The sequence below is a fragment of the Rhipicephalus microplus genome, chromosome 5 (assembly GCF_043290135.1).
Source record: "Rhipicephalus microplus isolate Deutch F79 chromosome 5, USDA_Rmic, whole genome shotgun sequence".
Lineage (NCBI taxonomy): Eukaryota > Metazoa > Arthropoda > Arachnida > Ixodida > Ixodidae > Rhipicephalus > Rhipicephalus microplus.
In genome coordinates, this window is record NC_134704.1 from 182,824,669 (window position 1) to 182,842,450 (window position 17,782).

Genomic DNA, 17,782 nt, shown 5'->3' on the forward strand with positions numbered 1-17,782 from the left:
AGTGAGATGACGCAGCTCTACGGGCAGGGTGTCAAGGAGAATGGCGTGCATGAGCGTCTGAGCTGTGACGCCATTCACCGTGACAGTGGCGTTGAGCTGCAGGGACTACGCTCGCGAATAGGCTGAGTCACAAGATACAATCTCGGAAACATGGCAGTGGCCGCGTGTCGAAGCATGCATTTTTTAGGTCACCAGTTGTATTGAGATAGACTGAGACGCGAGACGGTGTCGTGAAGGCGGCTGACGGGGCCGTGCCAACTGTCGCCACTTTATTTCTCGCCTCTAATTTTAGTGGCTTCAGCTGTCAATGTCTAATGCAAGGCAGCCGCGATAACCCACTCTCCTCACTCAGCTCGAGCTACACATCAGCTGGGCGAAAGGCGCGGCTGGCGGTAGAAAAATGATGGTGATGCTGATAAGGCAAAAGAAACGTCATTGAAGTGCCAATCAGTGCTGCTGAGTCGCCACCGCGGCATGCTAATGATTCCGGAATCACTCCACATTTTCGCAACTCCGGAATGGAATGGGAATCAAATGAAGAGAACAACTGAAATAATAATACGAAAATTGAATTAGGCACATGTTGGCTGGAATAAAATGAGAATAATATTACTACCTTTTCGGCACATAGAGCACGTCTTCGCCAAAGTACTCTTTTTGAAACTTCAAAATCACTTGCCCCGCCGCGGTGGTCTAGTGGCTAAGGTACTCGGCTGCTGACCCGCAGGTCACGGGTTCGAATCCCGGCTGCTGCGGCTGCATTTCTGATGGAGGCGGAAATGAAGGAGGCCCGTGTGCTCAGATTTGGGCGCACATTAAAGAGCCCCAGGTGGTCAAAATTTCCGGAGCCCTCCACAACGGCGTCTCTCATAATCATATGGTGGTTTTGGGACGTTAAACGCCACATATCAATCAATCAAAATCACTTAATCAGAATCGCTAATATAAAAAAACAGCATTTTCAAAGTGTTCGTGTGAATATAAGCAGGGTACATCTATAGGCAACAACCCTGCTTACAACTCTGTCCGTATATCGACCGCGTTCCTCCGACGTTCGTCTATATTCTTCGCATAACCACGGCAGAGTGAAACTACAGCGGAAGCATCCTCCCCCCCCCCCCCCCTTTTTTTTTCACTTGTGAATTTTTCGTCCGTTTGGCGCCGCGCCGACAGCCTGCTATCTTCCCAGCCTTCACTCTTTGCGCAACGTCACCATCGGCAACTCGGACGCATATCCGAAACAACGCTTCTGTAAGTTATGATGCGTACTAACGCTCACGAGATTGTTTCGTTCCTTTTACGCCTTCTCACCTCATACTCTGTCTCCCCCCTTCTGCAATGCAGTACTCTCTGTCTAGACATATGCGCGCCTTCATTCAAAACTCTGTCGGCAACAAGGTGCCCGTGTCCAATAATGCGGCTGAAATATTCTCACGGGTTCCTGGCGTCGATGAAGGGAGCAGACAGTAAGCTGAAGATCAAACTGTTTATTCAGCCGAACTTGTGACCACGTAAAAGAGAAGTAAAATTACCGCAAAGCACTGGTACTGATAGCGGTGAGGACAGCGTCAGCCGTCGATCAACCTACAAGCGGCAAAGCGTGTCAGCATTTATACCCTTGCCTTAGAATATTCTAGCGTTATCACTGGCGGCGACGTAGGTTTCATAATAATCTGTAAAGTTTACGAAGCGGGCGTAATCTTAACAAACTATACTACAGCCTCGAAGCTTCTCGAACATCGTAGGCGCGGTTCGCGCCGAAAGTAGGGCAACGAAATGATAGCAAAACTTGACGAAAGGAAAGTGGCGTTGCCCCCCCTGAAAAAGGCACCGTTCCCGTGCTTTAACAGAAGGCGATGGTACTATCAGCATCAAATGAAACCCGAATAGCGCAAGGCTTTGTGATAGTGTAGTGCGTGCCGTCCAGTTATCACGATTGACAGGCGCACACATCCTGTTCGGCAGCTTTCCGCATATATGCGTGCCTGGTCGTAGTGATAAGCGGGCGACGCGCACTGTAGCATCGCGACAGCTTGCCGGTGTTCGGGTTTTATTTGACGCCGCTATTTATTGATTGTTATGTGGGGTTTAACGTCCCTAAACCACTATATGATTATGAGAGACGCCGTAGTGGAGGGCTCCGGAAATTAAGACCACCTGGGGTTCTTTAACGTGCACCCAAATCTGAGCACACGGGCCTACAACATTTCTGCCTCCATCGGAAATGCAGCCGCCGCAGCCGGGATTTGAACCCGCGCCCTGCGGGTCAGCAGCCGAGTACCTTAGCCACTAGACCACCGCGGCGGGGCTTATTTGACGCCGCTAGTACAATAATAAAGACAATATATGGATGGAAAGTCTTTTATTGAAAAAAAGGGAGCCACAGGACCTCTGTGGGGATAAGCAGGCCTTTCTAACTACGCTTCTAGTTCACAGTGTCACGGGTTTTACACTTATTGTATTCACCATCACTGGTACTGAGGCGGTATAGGGTCAGTACTGTGGTTTGTCGGACGCCCTAAACTGCTTTTATCCGGCTGCTCTGACTTCCATATTGGGCAAATAATAACTGCGTGTCCGGGTTCGTAAGGGGCGCCTCACAATAATTTGAGGCTTGCAAAGCTTGTATGGCCATTTGCCCTTTTTCAAATGCGGAACACTGCCACAGTAAGTGCTGAAAGTCTGCACGACATTGCAGCCCGCAGTGATTGCACGTCACGGTCGCAATGTCCGGTTTTCGCCATTTTGCTAAAGAGTATGGCGTGTACGCAGAATTTGCGTAGACCTTATTAATGAAGACCTCTTGGGAGCGTGAAAGTGGACATTCGCTGGAAAATAGGATTGGTGGGGTAACCTGCGCAATGCGTTTTTTACTAGCATGACACAGGGACGTGCGTACGTAGTGCGTTGTGGCTACCGAGGACGCCATTTGACTTAGGAGCTCATACGGGTTCACCCTGAGGGGTGGGGGCAGGGAAAGATTGATCGACCCACCTGCAGAAGCAGCAGCGGCGTGTGCCGCCGTATTGCCCCGGGCACACCAGTATGCCCCGGCGTCCAGGTAATTTCTATTTGCCTGTCGGCCTTTTCGTGCCTACGAATGATGCTTTAAATAGCAGCAGCTGTAGCATCCTCCGACGCTGGGCGAATTATTTCCGAGTAGGCCGCATGCGAGTCGGTAAAGACACCCCGCCGTGGTGGTCTAGTGGCTAAGGTACTTTGCTGCTGACCCGCAGGTCGCGGATACAGATCCCGGATGCGGCGGGATCTGTATCCGCGACCTGCGGGATCCGCGACCGGCGGGATGTTGTAGCCCCGTGTAATCAGATTTGGGTGCACGTTAAAGAACCCCAGGTGGTCAAAATTTCCGGAGCCCTCCACTACGGAGTCTCTCATAATCATATGGTGGTTTGGGACGTTAAACCCCACATATCAGTCGGTAAAGACACGAAAGGGCTTCTGTATAGTGTATGGGAGGCTTGCAGTCACTCCCCATATGGCAATTTGTTCGGCATGCATAGGAATACCGTTCGGCAGATGACACCTGCAGACCCCAGTGTACTCGCTGGTCTGCGCACGGATCCATGCCATACAGGCTTCGCCATCAGAAAAAGCAGCGTCCGTGTGTATGTCGATGGTATCTAAGCTCGCTTCCCTGAGTTGTCGCGTGGCAGGGAACTGGCGGGCCGTAATAATGTGACGAGATATGGGGCGACATAACAGTCGAGAGGCTATTGGAGTTTCCCATGGGGGTAAGGACTGACTAAGGAGAGGTGCATCATCATGCCTCTGACAATCCCAGGCCAGAAGGTGATGACCTTGCGGCGTGTTTTCAAGGCGGATGTGGTGTCGAGTGTTGGCATCACGGATGACGTCTTGCAGAGGGGGTAAGCCCCCTGCGCTTTCGAGGGCAGATATCTTAGTGTGTTTAGGGAGCCCCGTGAAGGTACGGAGAGTAGCCCAATGAAGGCGTTCTTAATTTGGGATGTCCGTTGGAGAGAATGTGTATATGAGTGCGCCGTACAAAATCTCTCCAAAAAACCGCAGCTCTTGTGAGAGTGCGACAGGCTTGTTGTCGTGCACCTCCGTTTTTGTTGGACAGTTGGACAGGCGACGTATCATATGTAACGTGGCTGGCCATGCCTGCCACAGTCCACGTAACCACATTTGTGGGCTGTTGCAGCTGGATATTGGCAAACCTAAAACTTTGATTTGTCCGTTTTCTTATTGTACACTGTGTGATCCAATATGGAGTGAGATGCACATTTTCGGGTTAGTGCGATTCTTGCCGTCTATGCTCATAAGTTCTGTCTTATGTGGAGCCAGCTGCAGGTCTACTTCCTTGAGAGTGGACTCTAAAATAAGGAGGGCTACCTGCAGCTTGGTCTGCATTGATTCTTTGTCAGAATAATCCACTGCCTCTGTCCATATAGTAATATCATCGGCGTAGCTGGAAAATTTAGCCGTGGTGTCCCATTCAAGGTTTTCTGCTACCCTGCTCATCGCCAGATTAAACAGCGTTGGTCCTAAAATACCGCGGCGGCTGCATTTCCGATGGAGGCGGAAATGTTGTAGGCCCGTGTGCTCAGATTTGGGTGCACGTTAAAGAACCCCAGGTGGTCGAAATTTCCGGAGCCCTCCACTACGGCGTCTCTCATAATCATATGGTGGTTTTGGGACGTTAAACCCCACATATCAATCAATGGTCCTAAAATAGATCCCTGTGGAACACCTCTGTCCAAGTAGTAAGTTTTGGGGCTCCATCCAGGGGATACACCGCTTAAGCTAACGGGCCGAGCAGCAAGAAATTTTGAATCCATGTCTGCGCACGCTGACTTAGGTAGCGCTTCGCTAGTTGATCAAGAATGGCGTTATGGTGAATATTATCGAACGCTTTCTGCATGTCAATGGCCAGCAAGTAGTCAGGTAACATCTTCTTGAGGTACGATCTATAACGCGCTGTAGTAGCCAAAGGCAGTCATGGGTGCCGAGGTTAGGGTGAAAACCCGCCTTGGCTGGATGGTATCCCGGCCGGGTTATCTCGAGGTAATGGGACATGCGTGTGTGAATCATGCGTTCAATGAGCTTACATAAAGTAGACGTTAAAGATATTGACCGGAGGTTATTGAAGAGGGTCTTTTCTTTTCCATGTTTCAGAATAGGATGAGAGACAGCTTAAGGTTCTCTGGAACATTTCCTGAGGCCCAGAGGTCATCGATTACCGCCAAAAGTGCGTCCTGGGCTTCATCTGCGAGGTTGCGGAGTTCTTGCCATATGATTCGGTTGTGGCCAGGTACCGATCGAGGACGCCCGTGTTTGATGGCTGTGAGCATTTCTCCCATGCTAAATGGGCGATCGAGATTCGGATCAGGTTGCGTTATGGTGCAGGCTTTCGGAAATATAGGCGGAGTGAGAAAAGCATAAGGAAATAAAGGGGTAATAACTTCGTCTTCCACAACTGACGGATCTGCTTTGAGGAACAGCTCGGCCAGAGGAGGGTTTCTCTTCCCTTTCCCGCTGTGGATACGAAAAATCCGCCATAGACCTTGGAGGACTGGTACACCACTAAGGCGTTCGCAGGTGGATTGCGAGGCTTCACTTTGAAGTTGGAGCAGATATTCATTGATAAGCTTAAATTTGTGCCTAATTTCCAGGGGTCAGAGTGTCGTTTGCCGTGCGAGCGGTATCTTCTGACTAAATAGTCTGCTGTTTTCCATAAATTGCCTAAATGGTAATTCATCGGTTGATTATGGTCTTAGCACGGCACTGTTTCGCGTGCCAGCTCACGGGCCTGTTGAACAATGTACAGAAGGCTCCCAACTGTCAAGAAGGATCCAGTAAGATTACTACGAAAACTATTCCAATTAGTCATCGTTGTTGTTGTTTTGATCCGGATGCGTTTTCGATGAAGTGCCACGAATATCGGGAGATTATCACTGCCCCATGACTGGCTGGAGACTGTCCAGTGCCGTACGAATCAGGGGCTGGTGAGGGTAAGAGTTGGGTTTTAACAGCTACTATTTCGCGAGAATTAGAACTCAGATCAGGAATGTGCAATTGAGTGGCCGGGCAGTCCTTACGCACCAAAAGCGCTGCCTGGCCTTTGGGAAGCTGCCGCTTATGTTTGATGGTTGGTGTCTGAAAAGCACGGTAACCAGAAAGCCAGCACGTGCCGCGCGTCTTCTGGAGAAGAAGGAACAAGGGGTGATACCTTTGAACATAATTAGGAGTAGTGGAGCGTGTTTAGTTAAAACTACGACAATTCCACTGCACCCCCTGAGCGAAAGAGCTCGTGAGGGAGGCCCTGGTTTGCGGCGCTTATTGCCATCAGCGAGGACACTGCACTGCAATTCATCAAACATAATTTAAAACTGAGTTTGCATGGTAGCAAGGGCTTGTGTTAGAGTGTTATTCATCTCCGATAGAATTGCATGCTCCAGCTTATTGAATTCTTGAGCCCGTTCTTGTCGCAGGAGCCCAATAATGTGAGGGTTGGCGGAGTCCTTGCATGTGACTGGTTTAGAACGACGTGTCGGAGAACGTCTCCTTCTTTTATTTTGAGACTGACTGCGGTTTGACGTTGGGGACTGATTCCCTTTCTTTTGGTCCAGCATGAGGTCACGAAGCCTCTGATTTTCCTGCCGTGATTCCTGTACTTCTTCGCGAAGGCTGTTGATAAGAGTCAGATCGGAGGAAGCGGCTTTTTGAGCCCCGGTTACTGTTACGACCGTCATCATTATGGAAGTTTTTCAACTTTTTGTGAACGGGACTGATATATTTCGACGCATTCCAAGCAAGGGTGTGCCGTCAAGACGGATTAATTTCCTCTCGGCCAAACCTGAATGAGGGGTTCGGGACTGGTTCGCGCAGAGAAAACACACGAGCCAAGAGAGGCCATTCTGAGCTGGACTCAAGAAAGACCATTGTGTTTGCTGTGAGCAAGGCTTTCGAGGCATACAAGGAGGCAGCTGGGCCATTTTCGCGGTCGCCGAGGATCTGGAAATCTCAGAACCAGCATGGTATTTGCAGTTCAGGCTTCAAGCTAGAGCCAAACTGGTTGTGGCTGCAACTTGCGAAGACAACCGGAGCCACGGGATATGTGCAGCTAAGCCACAGCTTCTAGCAAACAACCAGGAATGGAATGTGGGGGTGAAGAAAAGGATATAGCACTATCTGCTGCAGCCCTTGCCGCAGCCCGCCTCTGCGACGAGGGATTAGTTGACTACTCCTCCTCCCCCCCCCCCTTTCTTCGTAGGATCGGCTGAATGGGGTGGCATATTTTGAAGATATGCTGGCCCACCCCTACATTGTCCTACCCAAACAGTCAGGCGAGTTTGACACGTGTACTGGCAGCTGGTTTTTCGAACCTCACCCAGCTGCCAGAAGAGTCTTGGAAACCAAGGTCTGCTAAGATCATCGGACGTGCACGAAACTTGGTGACGTGTGCAAAAACTTTGGTGCAGTGCGTTTAGGACCATATTTGGGCATCGTGTAGACTGTGCCCTCTCCGCATGCATTGTGTGGTGTCTTTCCTCTCCTTCGTGGGTGGAGCACCTAGACCATGGAGCGCCCTATTGGCGGAAGCCGCGGACAATGTGCCCAGGGTTGGCAACGAGGTGCTATATAAGCCGAAGACTTTCGTGTATTTGAAATTCTACAGTTCAACAGTTCTACAGTTCAACAGCTCTCATTTACAGTTCCGATCACTTCATCCCCTTCTTTCTACTTCTCAGTTACTAACCATGTAAATAAATTGTTGTCGTTTTTACGAGCGCCTCATCTGACTTGTTCGACGATGGGTCCTAGGACGGGGGCCGCTACCAAACTGAGACCCGCAGGACCCGGAGTCACAACATTACTTTCCGAGGCGTCGAAGGGGTAGGCTGTGTGGCAGATGTTGTAGATGATGAATCATTAGTGTTGCGAGGAAGGACTGATTCAGATACATTTCGTTGAGGACAATAAGGGCTGAGTGAAATGAGTGTGGACGCTTCACAATCCACGCGATGACGAAACTGCTTACAGTTTGGGTCGACCTCATACGGAGCATTGCCACAATCCCGGCATACTGGCGGGAAGGAACAGTATTTCGCAACATGGCCCGAACGATGACAGTTGTAGCATGCGACCGGGTGAGGGCGATATTCGCGAACACGGATGACTTCATATTCAAACACCAAGCGTTTCGGAATGGAGTCTTTATCAAATGTCAAAAGCAGCTGCTGTGTTTTGCCAAGCATGCGCACATCGGTGATTGTTGTCTCTTCACAGCACAGATGCGTTTTCGTGTACTCAATTGTTAGGCTGGGTCTGGTCTTTATTACCCCACGAGAGCTGCCGACTGCGTGTGGCTGAAGAGGTGATGTGTCGACATCAATTATTCGCACGCTACCATTGACTGTTGCCACTAAGCGCGGGAGGGTGCGTAGTTTTCGAAAATGACCTTCGTCACGCAGTGTGATGTGTACGCAGTTACTGGTTATATCAAAGCGGAGAATTGACATTTCTGCCATAATGGTTGACGGAGCGCTTTGCTCTATGGTGTCTGTAAGGGCTTGTTTCGGAATGTCTGTCACATTCACTTTGTTCAGCGGCCTACTTAAAACAGTATAGTGGGGCCGATTTACCCCCTCGGCGTGCAGTCTGTTCGATGACACTTGGCGTCGGTAGTACACGGCGTTATCCTTTCGTACCTCGTTGTCGAAAAGTTTTGTGGTGCCGGTAGAAGAGCCCGCCGCCGTCTCGTTTACACGAGGTCCGGTGGACGATTCTGATGACAACGTAGACTGCGTTGCATCCATTGTCTTGTTTTCGTCAGATAACGTTAGGAAATCGCTCAAGTTCACTGGTACGCTTGTGCATGCCGTGGTAGTTTTCCTAGTACGTTTCTCGATATTCGGAGTGAAACGCGCCGGGCGTAGCAGGTTCACCAGGCACGGCACGGCCGAGCAGACGCGGTGCGCACGCGGCCGCCGGCAGCTGTGCCCTAGGCCGGTCCGACGCTGCTCACTAGGCTTAGGAAGGTCAGTTCGCAAAACACAGAGAAAAAGAGAAAAGGGTTCTTTAAAAACTCTCTCTGTGCTACACAGGCTCACCGTGTAAGTGGCATTCACTTCTGCGGCAACGAACCGTGGTCTATAAGCGGAAAAACCTGTTCAAATTGACAAGAAAACAGGGAGCCGAAGTCAGGCACGTCTGCCATCGTGGGCGCTCACCTGCGCCCCATAAAGACAATAAACAATAAGTACAATGAATAAAGGACAGCAACAACAAAATACAGCCCTCAGGTTCGCGCATGAAATGGCTTGAGGCGCACAACATGAACGACTTCAGGTCGAACACGGCGCCTATAAATGTTCGTAATGCCGTCGGAAACAACCTCGTAGTCGAGTGGGCTGAGACGTCGAACTACTCTGTACGGTCAGAAATACCATCGCAGAAGTTTTTTTATTTTTATTTTTCGCTGAGTCCAGGTTGACGTATCCACGTCCATACCCAGCACCTCCACCACATGTCCTGGTGTCGTAACATTGACGAAGGGAGCAGACAGTAGGTTGAAGAATTAACTGTTTTTGCACTGCCGCGATTTTCTAGTGAATAAGGTACTCGGCAGCTGACCGCCAGGTCACGGGTGAAATCCCGGCTGCGGCGGCTGCATTTTCGATGGAGGCGGAAATGCTGTCCCGTGGGCTCAGATTTGGCTGCACGTTAAAGAACCCCAGGTAATCGACATTTCCGGAGCCATCCACTACGGTGTCTCTCATAATCACATGGTAGTTTTGGGACGTTAAACCCCACATATCAATCATCAAGAAAAAAAATTAACCCCATATCTACATTTGAATCTGCAAATGTCGTTGAAAGACGGCAGTCTTGCATCTGAAGAGGGTAAAGAAAACGTTTATTTGATGTTCTGCGCAAGAAAATCGGTGAATGGTATTCCGGAGGTGCTGCACTAGAGTGAGTCCTCGAGCGTGCAGCGGAGGTGAACGAGCGCACCAAGCCACGTCACACCTGAGACATGGGCGCTATCTGGCAGTTATCTTGGAAAACGAAGCGCGTGGCTCTGAGATGGGCGCGCACGCCCGTCTCAGAGGTGATAAGGTGTAGAACGCAAGGCAACGGGTAGGTGTTACCACCGTGTCGTCTTAGCAAAGCGTTGGGAACCCTTGCCTTTTCGTACAAGCGTTTCACGGTCAGCGCAGCGTGGCAAATGCTGCGGTCCTTATGATTACTTATGTATACCTTTTCTAGTAAAAGACGTACATACAGAATATATACGTGTTGTTATGGTGTTTCAGATATGCGCAATAATTGTTTTTATTGCTGAATCTTGAGCAACATCGGTGGGCGCTGCGGATGGGGTCGGCTGTTTGGGGTATCGGCTGGTGCCGCTTCGAATACCCGGTAACGTTAAGGGTGGACAAACAGACAATTATACAGACAGATGGACAGACACACGAAAAGTTTTGCGTCGAATGCCCCAAGAAAGACTGCCGTCTTTAAACACTGTTTATTCAGCTGAACTTGTGGCCACGTAAAAGGAAAGTAAGATTACAGCAAAACACTGGCACTGATAGCGGCAAGCAGAGCGTCGGCCGTCGGTCAACTAACAAGCGGCGAAGCGTGTCCGCATTTATACCCTTGCCATTGAATATTATAGTTTTATAGCTAGCGGCGACGTAGGTTCCAGAACAGTCTGTAATATTCACAAAGTGGGCGCAGTCATAACAGGCGTTGCCATGACAACACTTTCTACAACAGCCGCAATGGTTCTCCAACATCGTAGGCGCGGTCTGCGCTGAACATAGTGTAGCGGGTTTTTTTGTTGTTGTTGTCATATTTATCGTTTTTTCTTGTAGGTAGATTGCATTGTCGTGCATGTATCTGAATTACACGTGCTTATCTGCTTGCTCGCCTGACGATAATGGCTTAAAAGCGGCTTGGAGGTCGAAAATAAACATGCTGCCGCTAGTAGCGCTCTGTCTTCTCAGTCAATTCTTTCCTGTGTTCGTTTTTTCGCCTCGCGCTACATAAATTTCTTTAGGACAGGAACGTGGCAATATATATATATATATATATATATATATATATATATACTGAGTGGCGCCGACACCAGCGGCAAATTCTAGTTGAGAGTACCTGTATAATTGCTATCGGAATAAAAAACTTGACACTGATAGGCGCGTTTATCTGCTCTTTCCTTAAGTAACAAAAAAAAACCCTTTGTGGGACACTGTGACGGATGCGACACGTCAATTTCAGGGAGGAAATTACTTTCATGAGAGGAAGAATTGACTGCCACCCGTTTAAAGCCCTAAGCTAGAAGAAAATATAAGTAGATTCTAATCCAGGAACCAATAGATCTTTCATGACGAATGTTGCACGTCGATGTAATGGCAAAGCGCGCTTTTTAGAAACGAAGCTACACCCACCAAGCGTAATCGTAAAGTGGCGATTGTCATTGGCAGCTCACCTGCATGGCCTAGTACATTGGTTCTGACAGAAAGGTAGCCAGTTCATTGTCTTCATATAGTCGTTGCACTTCACTAAAAAAAAAGAGAAACATGCCATCACACAAATGAAAATACTGTAGCAGGATATTGTACTTACAGTGAGCCAGGTATTCGCATAGGTTGCCTTTCAGAACGTGCTTCATCGAGTAGAGCTTAGGGTAACAATCACATTTATTCTTCCACTGGTCTGCCAGGCACTTTTCACTGCATTCCTGTCCAGTAATAAACACATAATTTATTACTATTTTCCTCACAATCATTTCAAATAATTTTTCAGAATTTTCGCGTGCCTTCCCACTGTCTGAGAATGCGATGGCTAGAGTTCTTTGGTCAAAACTTTGCTGTTAATTTTGATATATGTTACTGGTACGCGGCAGGCTCCTTTCATATCGGGACGGGCAACCTGAAGTAAAAAAAAATTGATCGTTTTTTTGTATCGATATACAGATGATTTGCCAGAAGGGTATGTAGATGTAAAAAAAATAAATGTTTGATATCACCGTGTAGGAAATATTATAACATTAAAGCGAAACCAGCCCCTGGAAACTCAGCGTTAGTTTCGGTTTTAAGAAACATGCAGCTTCGGAGCGGTTGTCAGGCATTCCAAGATCTGGTTAAGCAGAAGGTGGTGGATGCACATGTTAGAATTTGCTGGCGTTAACAAATTTCTGCGAATAAAGACATCCGATGCCACCGTAAACAATTTCCTTTAAATGCGAAGCCTTTCTTAGCGAACTTCGGTGACTTTCAGCGTTTCTATCTATCTATCCAGCCGCCTACGACTTTTAGCTCTCGTGGCAGTTTCGATAATGTTGTCTATACCAAACTTGGTATGGCATAACATGACTATATGAAAAACATATTTTATTAGATATGACATGACACTCATGACATGTATGTCATGAATGTCATGATTTACAACTCCTTGTCCTGCAGCTCTTGCAGTTGTTTCGTTCACATGGCATGTTGCAAAACTGGTATGGTATCGCATGATTGCATAGCGAACACAAGCGGCAGACCCTAACATGAAAATCATGACATGCGTGTCGTGTGACAACATGACTACAGGCCACGCTCATGATGCGCTCGCGTCGTTTCACGAGCTTCACCTATACCAAATTTGGTATTACGGGACCTAAATGGTTGACGAATGAACGATACTGGTGCAAACATGATAAACATGAGATGCGTGTCATGTAACAAACATGTCAATATGCTACACTCGCAATGCGTTCGCGGCCGTTTCGCTAGCTTCACAGATGCCAAATTTGTCATTTTTAAGGGTACAGCGCACCACGACAAGGACAAAAGAAGAGAGACGCACACACACACAGCGCTAACTTGCAACTATTGTATTATTTGCGATCATACATGCTATATATGTAGTAACAGTAGACCGATAAAACCTGGAACATATCTTGTTAAGATACAGCCCGCCTCATGCACGCGTCATCATCGATTGCGACAAACTGAACTCACCGACGTCAAAGTGAAGATTCCAGATACTTCTTTACTTTAGCTGACAAAGCTATTGAAGCCACACTCACACATTCATCTTTCATTTTTTTCAATTTCAAAGGCTTCAATGATTTCACGTGTAGTTCTTTCGTGGGCCCTAAAGAGAATGCGGGCGTGTTGAAACACAGGGACACAACCACACCTCTGACAGTGAAGGGTCAAATGACCCCATATAGCTTTTTCTACGTTGTGTTTGTGTTCCCTAAGTCTTTCGTTCACACACCTTCCAGGTTGGCCAATGTACACGCAATCACAAGTCAAAGGAGTGTCATAGACAACACCACGACAACAATACCACAAATTATTCTCGGTGCTTGATCTAACACTCCCGTTTCACGCTGCAGTCTGTGTTAACCTTTTCGCACATTCCTTGCAACCGTTCGGGAGCAGAAAAAACTACATCCGCACCTGCCTTTCTCGCTATCCTTTGCAAGTTATGCGAAATGGCATGCATGTAGGGCACTACAGCAACCTTGGCTGCCTTAGTGACGGCTGCCTGGTCTCTGAATTTTGCCCTTCCTCTCCTGCTCATATTTTCCTTGACGGCGGTTAACAGGCGCATGCGATAACCAGAATCCAATAAACGTTTAGCTTGAGCCCACAAGCTTGCATCAAGCTTGGCGTGGCACGACTTCACCAGTGAATTTTGAAAACAGGAATTTATCACCACCTGCTTTACCAATTTTGAATGAGCTGACGTGAACGGAAGAACCGGTTTATTTTCTCGCGGTTCATAGCTCCAGCATACTCCTGCTGGCAAAAAATACAGCCCGAGGTCAAGCATTCTTATGAAATTGTCATTTGGTACTTCATGCGTCAGCACCAGAGGAGATAACACTGTTCTGCGTCAGCACCAGAGGGGATAACACTGTGTCTGTCACAACGATCACATACTCATCTACGAATCTAAAAACAGTAGTCATATCGGTGTGCTTCACACGCTCGTCAGGGACCTTAATACAATTTGCTAAAAACAGGTTGCTCAAGTACAGGGCTATGCAGGAACCTATACATATCCCGTTCTTTTGTTTCACAGTGCTCCCATTCCACGTGGCATAAGTCGAGTTAAGAATAAAGTACTTGAGCGACCCGTACTTGAGTGACCTGTTCTTAGCAAAATTTAATAAGGTCTTTGAAGAGCGTATGAAGCACACCGATGTGATTGCTGTTTTAAAATTTGTAGATGACTATCTGATCGTTGCCAATAATGATCATAACAATTTTGACGCGGTTTTGACAGACACTCTAACCATGTTCTTGACAGTGTTATCTCCCCTGGTGCTGACGCATGAAGCACCAATTGACAATTTCATAAGATTCCTTGACCTCGGGCTGCATTTTTCGCCAGCAGGAGTATGCTAGAGCTATGAACCGCGAGAAAGTAAACCAGTTCTTCCGTTCACGTCTGCTCATTCAGAATTGGTAAAGCATGTGGTGATAAATTCCTGTTTTCAAAACTCATTGGTGAAGTCGTGCCACCACAAGCTTGATGCAAGCTTGTGGTGTCAAGTTAAACGTTTGTTGGATTCTGGTTATCGCATGCGCCTGTTAACCGCCGTCACGGAAAATATGAGCAGGAGAGGAAGGGCAAACTTCATAAACCAGGCAGCCGTCACTAAGGCAGCCAAGGTTGCTCTAGTGCCCTACATGCATTCCATTTCGCATAACTTGCGAAGGATAGCGAGAAAGGCTGGCTCGGATGTAGTTTTTTCTGCTCCCGAACGGTTGCAAGGAATGTGCAAAAAGGTTAACGCAGACTGCAGCGGGAAACGGGAGTGTAAGATCAAGCACCGAGAAAAATTTGTGGAATTGTTGTCGTGGTGTTGTCTATGGCACTCCTTTGACTTGTGATTGCGTGTACATTGGCCAACCTGGAAGGTGTGTGAACGAAAGACTTAGGGAACACAAATACAACGTAGAAAAAGCTATGTGGGGTCATTTGACCCTTCTCTGTCAGAGGTGTGGTTGTGTCCCTGTGTTTCAACACACCCGCATTCTCTTTAGGGCCCACGAAAGAACTACACCTGAAATCATTGAAGCCTTTGAAATTGAAAAAATGAAAGATGAATGTGTGAGTGTGGCTTCAATAGCTTTGTCAGCTAAAGTAAAGAAGTATCTGGAATGTTCACTTTGACGTCGGCGAGTTCAGTTTGTCGCGATCGATGATGACCCGTGCATGAGACGTGCTGTATCTTAACATAATATGCTCCAGGTTTTTTCGGTCCACTGCTACTATATTGTCACGATGAGTCAGAAGTACTGGGGGATTTATTAAACCACCAGGTAGCTAGCACTAGGACGATGCGTCAGTCGTGGCTGGCTCTCGAGCAAGAAGAACGCGATCTTCTTTTTTCCTCCAGATTTAGAGCCGCTCTTGCTGTGAACGCACTACGTGCTGGCGGCATTATCCCCCCTTCCGAAAAGAAAAAAAACAAGTACCAAAAAGAGGAAAGGAAAGTACATAGCAGCACCGCGATGCTACTACATAGGCACGTGAAAAAAAAAAGGAAATTCGGATGAAGTGAAAGTAAAAATTGAAGAGCGTGCCAACATAGGAAACGTCAATGAATGAGAAAGTAAGTTCACAAAATAAACAAAAAACACAAAGAACGCTGTACGGTAAAGGAAAAGTTACGAACAACGCGCAATAAACGGCTTCATGCGCAACACAAGAACGACGTCCGGCCTCAGCCGTGTCCTGCTCCGTGCATGGGGTGTTGAGTCCGGAACCACTTCGTAGTTCACGTCACTGACGCGGCGTAACACTTTATATGGGCCAAAGTACCGGCTCAGCAACTTTTCACTAAGGCCACGGCGGCGGACGGGCGTCTACACCCAAACTTGATCTCCGGAGCTGTGAAACACTTCTCTGTGGCGAGTATTATAGCGTCGTGCGTCTGCCTGCTGTTGCTGGCCGATGTGTAGTCACGCGAGCGTCCGGGTTTCCTCAACACGCTCTGCGAATTCATCGGCGTCAGTTGCCAACTCGTCTTCGTCTTGACATGGTAGCATAGAGTCCAGCATGGTCTGCACTTCGCGGCCGTAGAGAAGCCGAAATGGCGTGAATCGCGTGGTCTCTTGCACGGCGGTATTATACGCGAAGGTCACGTAAGGCAAGATCCGGTCCCATGTTTTGTGCTGTACGTCGATGTACATTGAGATCATGTCTGCGAGGGTCTTATTCAGTCGTTCAGTAAGTCCGTTGGTTTGCGGGTGGTACGCAGTTGTCCTTCGGTGTCTGGTGTTGCTCAGTTTGAAAACTTCGTCCGTAAGCTGCGCCGTGAATGCCGTCCCTCTGTCCGTTATTGCACTGGAAGGAGCACCGTGTCGTAACACGATGTGGCGCATGAAAAATTGTGCTACCTCAGAAGCCGTGGCTCGTGGGATCGCCTGGGTTTCAGCGTAGCGTGTCAAATAGTCGGTCGCGACGATCACCCCTTTGTTGCTGTCCGCAGACATAGGAAATGGCCCGAGAATGTCCATGCCGACTTGGTCGAACGGCGTGCAGGGTGCTTCAATGGGGTGAAGCAAACCAGCTGGCTTAACAGATGGTTGCTTTCACTGATATTCCCGACAGCTCTTTACGTACTTCTTTACGCTTGCTGAAAGTCCTGGCCAATAGTACCTCTCGCTCACTCTGGCAAGTGTCTTTGAGTAGCCAAGATGACCGGATGTGGGTTCGGCATGGCAAGCGAAGAGGACGTCGTCTCGCATGTCGCGAGAAACCACCAGGAGGTAAGCACGATTGTTCGAACGAGCGTTCTTCTTGTACAGCACACCGTCTCATAGGCAGAACGACGTCAAAGAGCGGGATAAATGACGTGGTATGATTGCGCCCTGGCCCTCTAAATGATCAATGATTGGACGAATCTCTGCATCATCTCGCTGTCGTTTGCTCAAGTCTGATGCACTAACGGCGCCCAGGAAGCCTTCGTCTTCCTCTGCTTCCTGACTGACGACATGAAGGGGTGCGCGTGACAGTGTGTCAGCGTCTTCATGCTTACGGCCGGACTTATGGACGATGGTGACATCAAATTCCTGCAGCCGCAAACTCCACCGTGCTAGCCGACCTGAAGGGTCACGCAGGCTTGCCAACCAACAGAGCGCGTGATGGTCCGTCACTATCTTGAAGGGACGACCATAAAGGTACGGGCGGAACTTGGTGATTGCCCACACGACTGCGAGGCACGCTTTCTCTGTAGTGGAATAATTCTCGCTGTCGTTTGCTCAAGTCTGATGCACTAACGGCGCCCAGGAAGCCTTCGTCTTCCTCTGCTTCCTGACTGACGACATGAAGGGGTGCGCGTGACAGTGTGTCAGCGTCTTCATGCTTACGGCCGGACTTATGGACGATGGTGACATCAAATTCCTGCAGCCGCAAACTCCACCGTGCTAGCCGACCTGAAGGGTCACGCAGGCTTGCCAACCAACAGAGCGCGTGATGGTCCGTCACTATCTTGAAGGGACGACCATAAAGGTACGGGCGGAACTTGGTGATTGCCCACACGACTGCGAGGCACGCTTTCTCTGTAGTGGAATAATTCGCCTCGGCACGGGATAGAGAGCGGCTGGCGTAGGCTATCACTCTTTCGATGTCCTCTTGACGCTGAACGAGCACTGCACCGAGCCCAATGTTACTAGCGTCGGTATGGACCTCCGTGTCAGCATCATCGTCGAAATGAGCGAGAACGGGCGCCGATTGCATGCGCTGTCGCAGCTCATCAAAAGCTGCTTGTTGCTCGTTTTCC

At 48.6% G+C, this 17,782-nt stretch overlaps 1 protein-coding gene across 11 annotated transcripts in view; it reads right to left on the reverse strand.

Annotated features, from left to right (window-relative positions):
• The window catches only part of LOC119173303 (uncharacterized), a 509,098-nt gene that overhangs the window by 117,559 nt on the left and 373,757 nt on the right, over window positions 1-17,782 (reverse strand). For 8 of the 11 annotated variants that reach the window (XR_012895517.1, XR_012895516.1, XR_012895522.1 and 5 more), the window contains 2 exons: window positions 11,614-11,728; window positions 11,477-11,549 (listed from right to left, as the gene is read on the reverse strand). The exons of 2 other annotated variants lie outside the window; for them this stretch is intronic. Coding sequence is in view for 4 of the 9 variants with exons in the window: in XM_075896265.1 (XP_075752380.1) it covers window positions 11,477-11,549; window positions 11,614-11,728 (188 nt within the window). In the remaining 5 variants the exon portion in view is untranslated. Of the gene's footprint in view, window positions 1-11,476; window positions 11,550-11,613; window positions 11,729-17,782 lie in introns of those variants that run through there. One more of the 11 variants, XR_012895523.1, reaches the window with a different exon arrangement.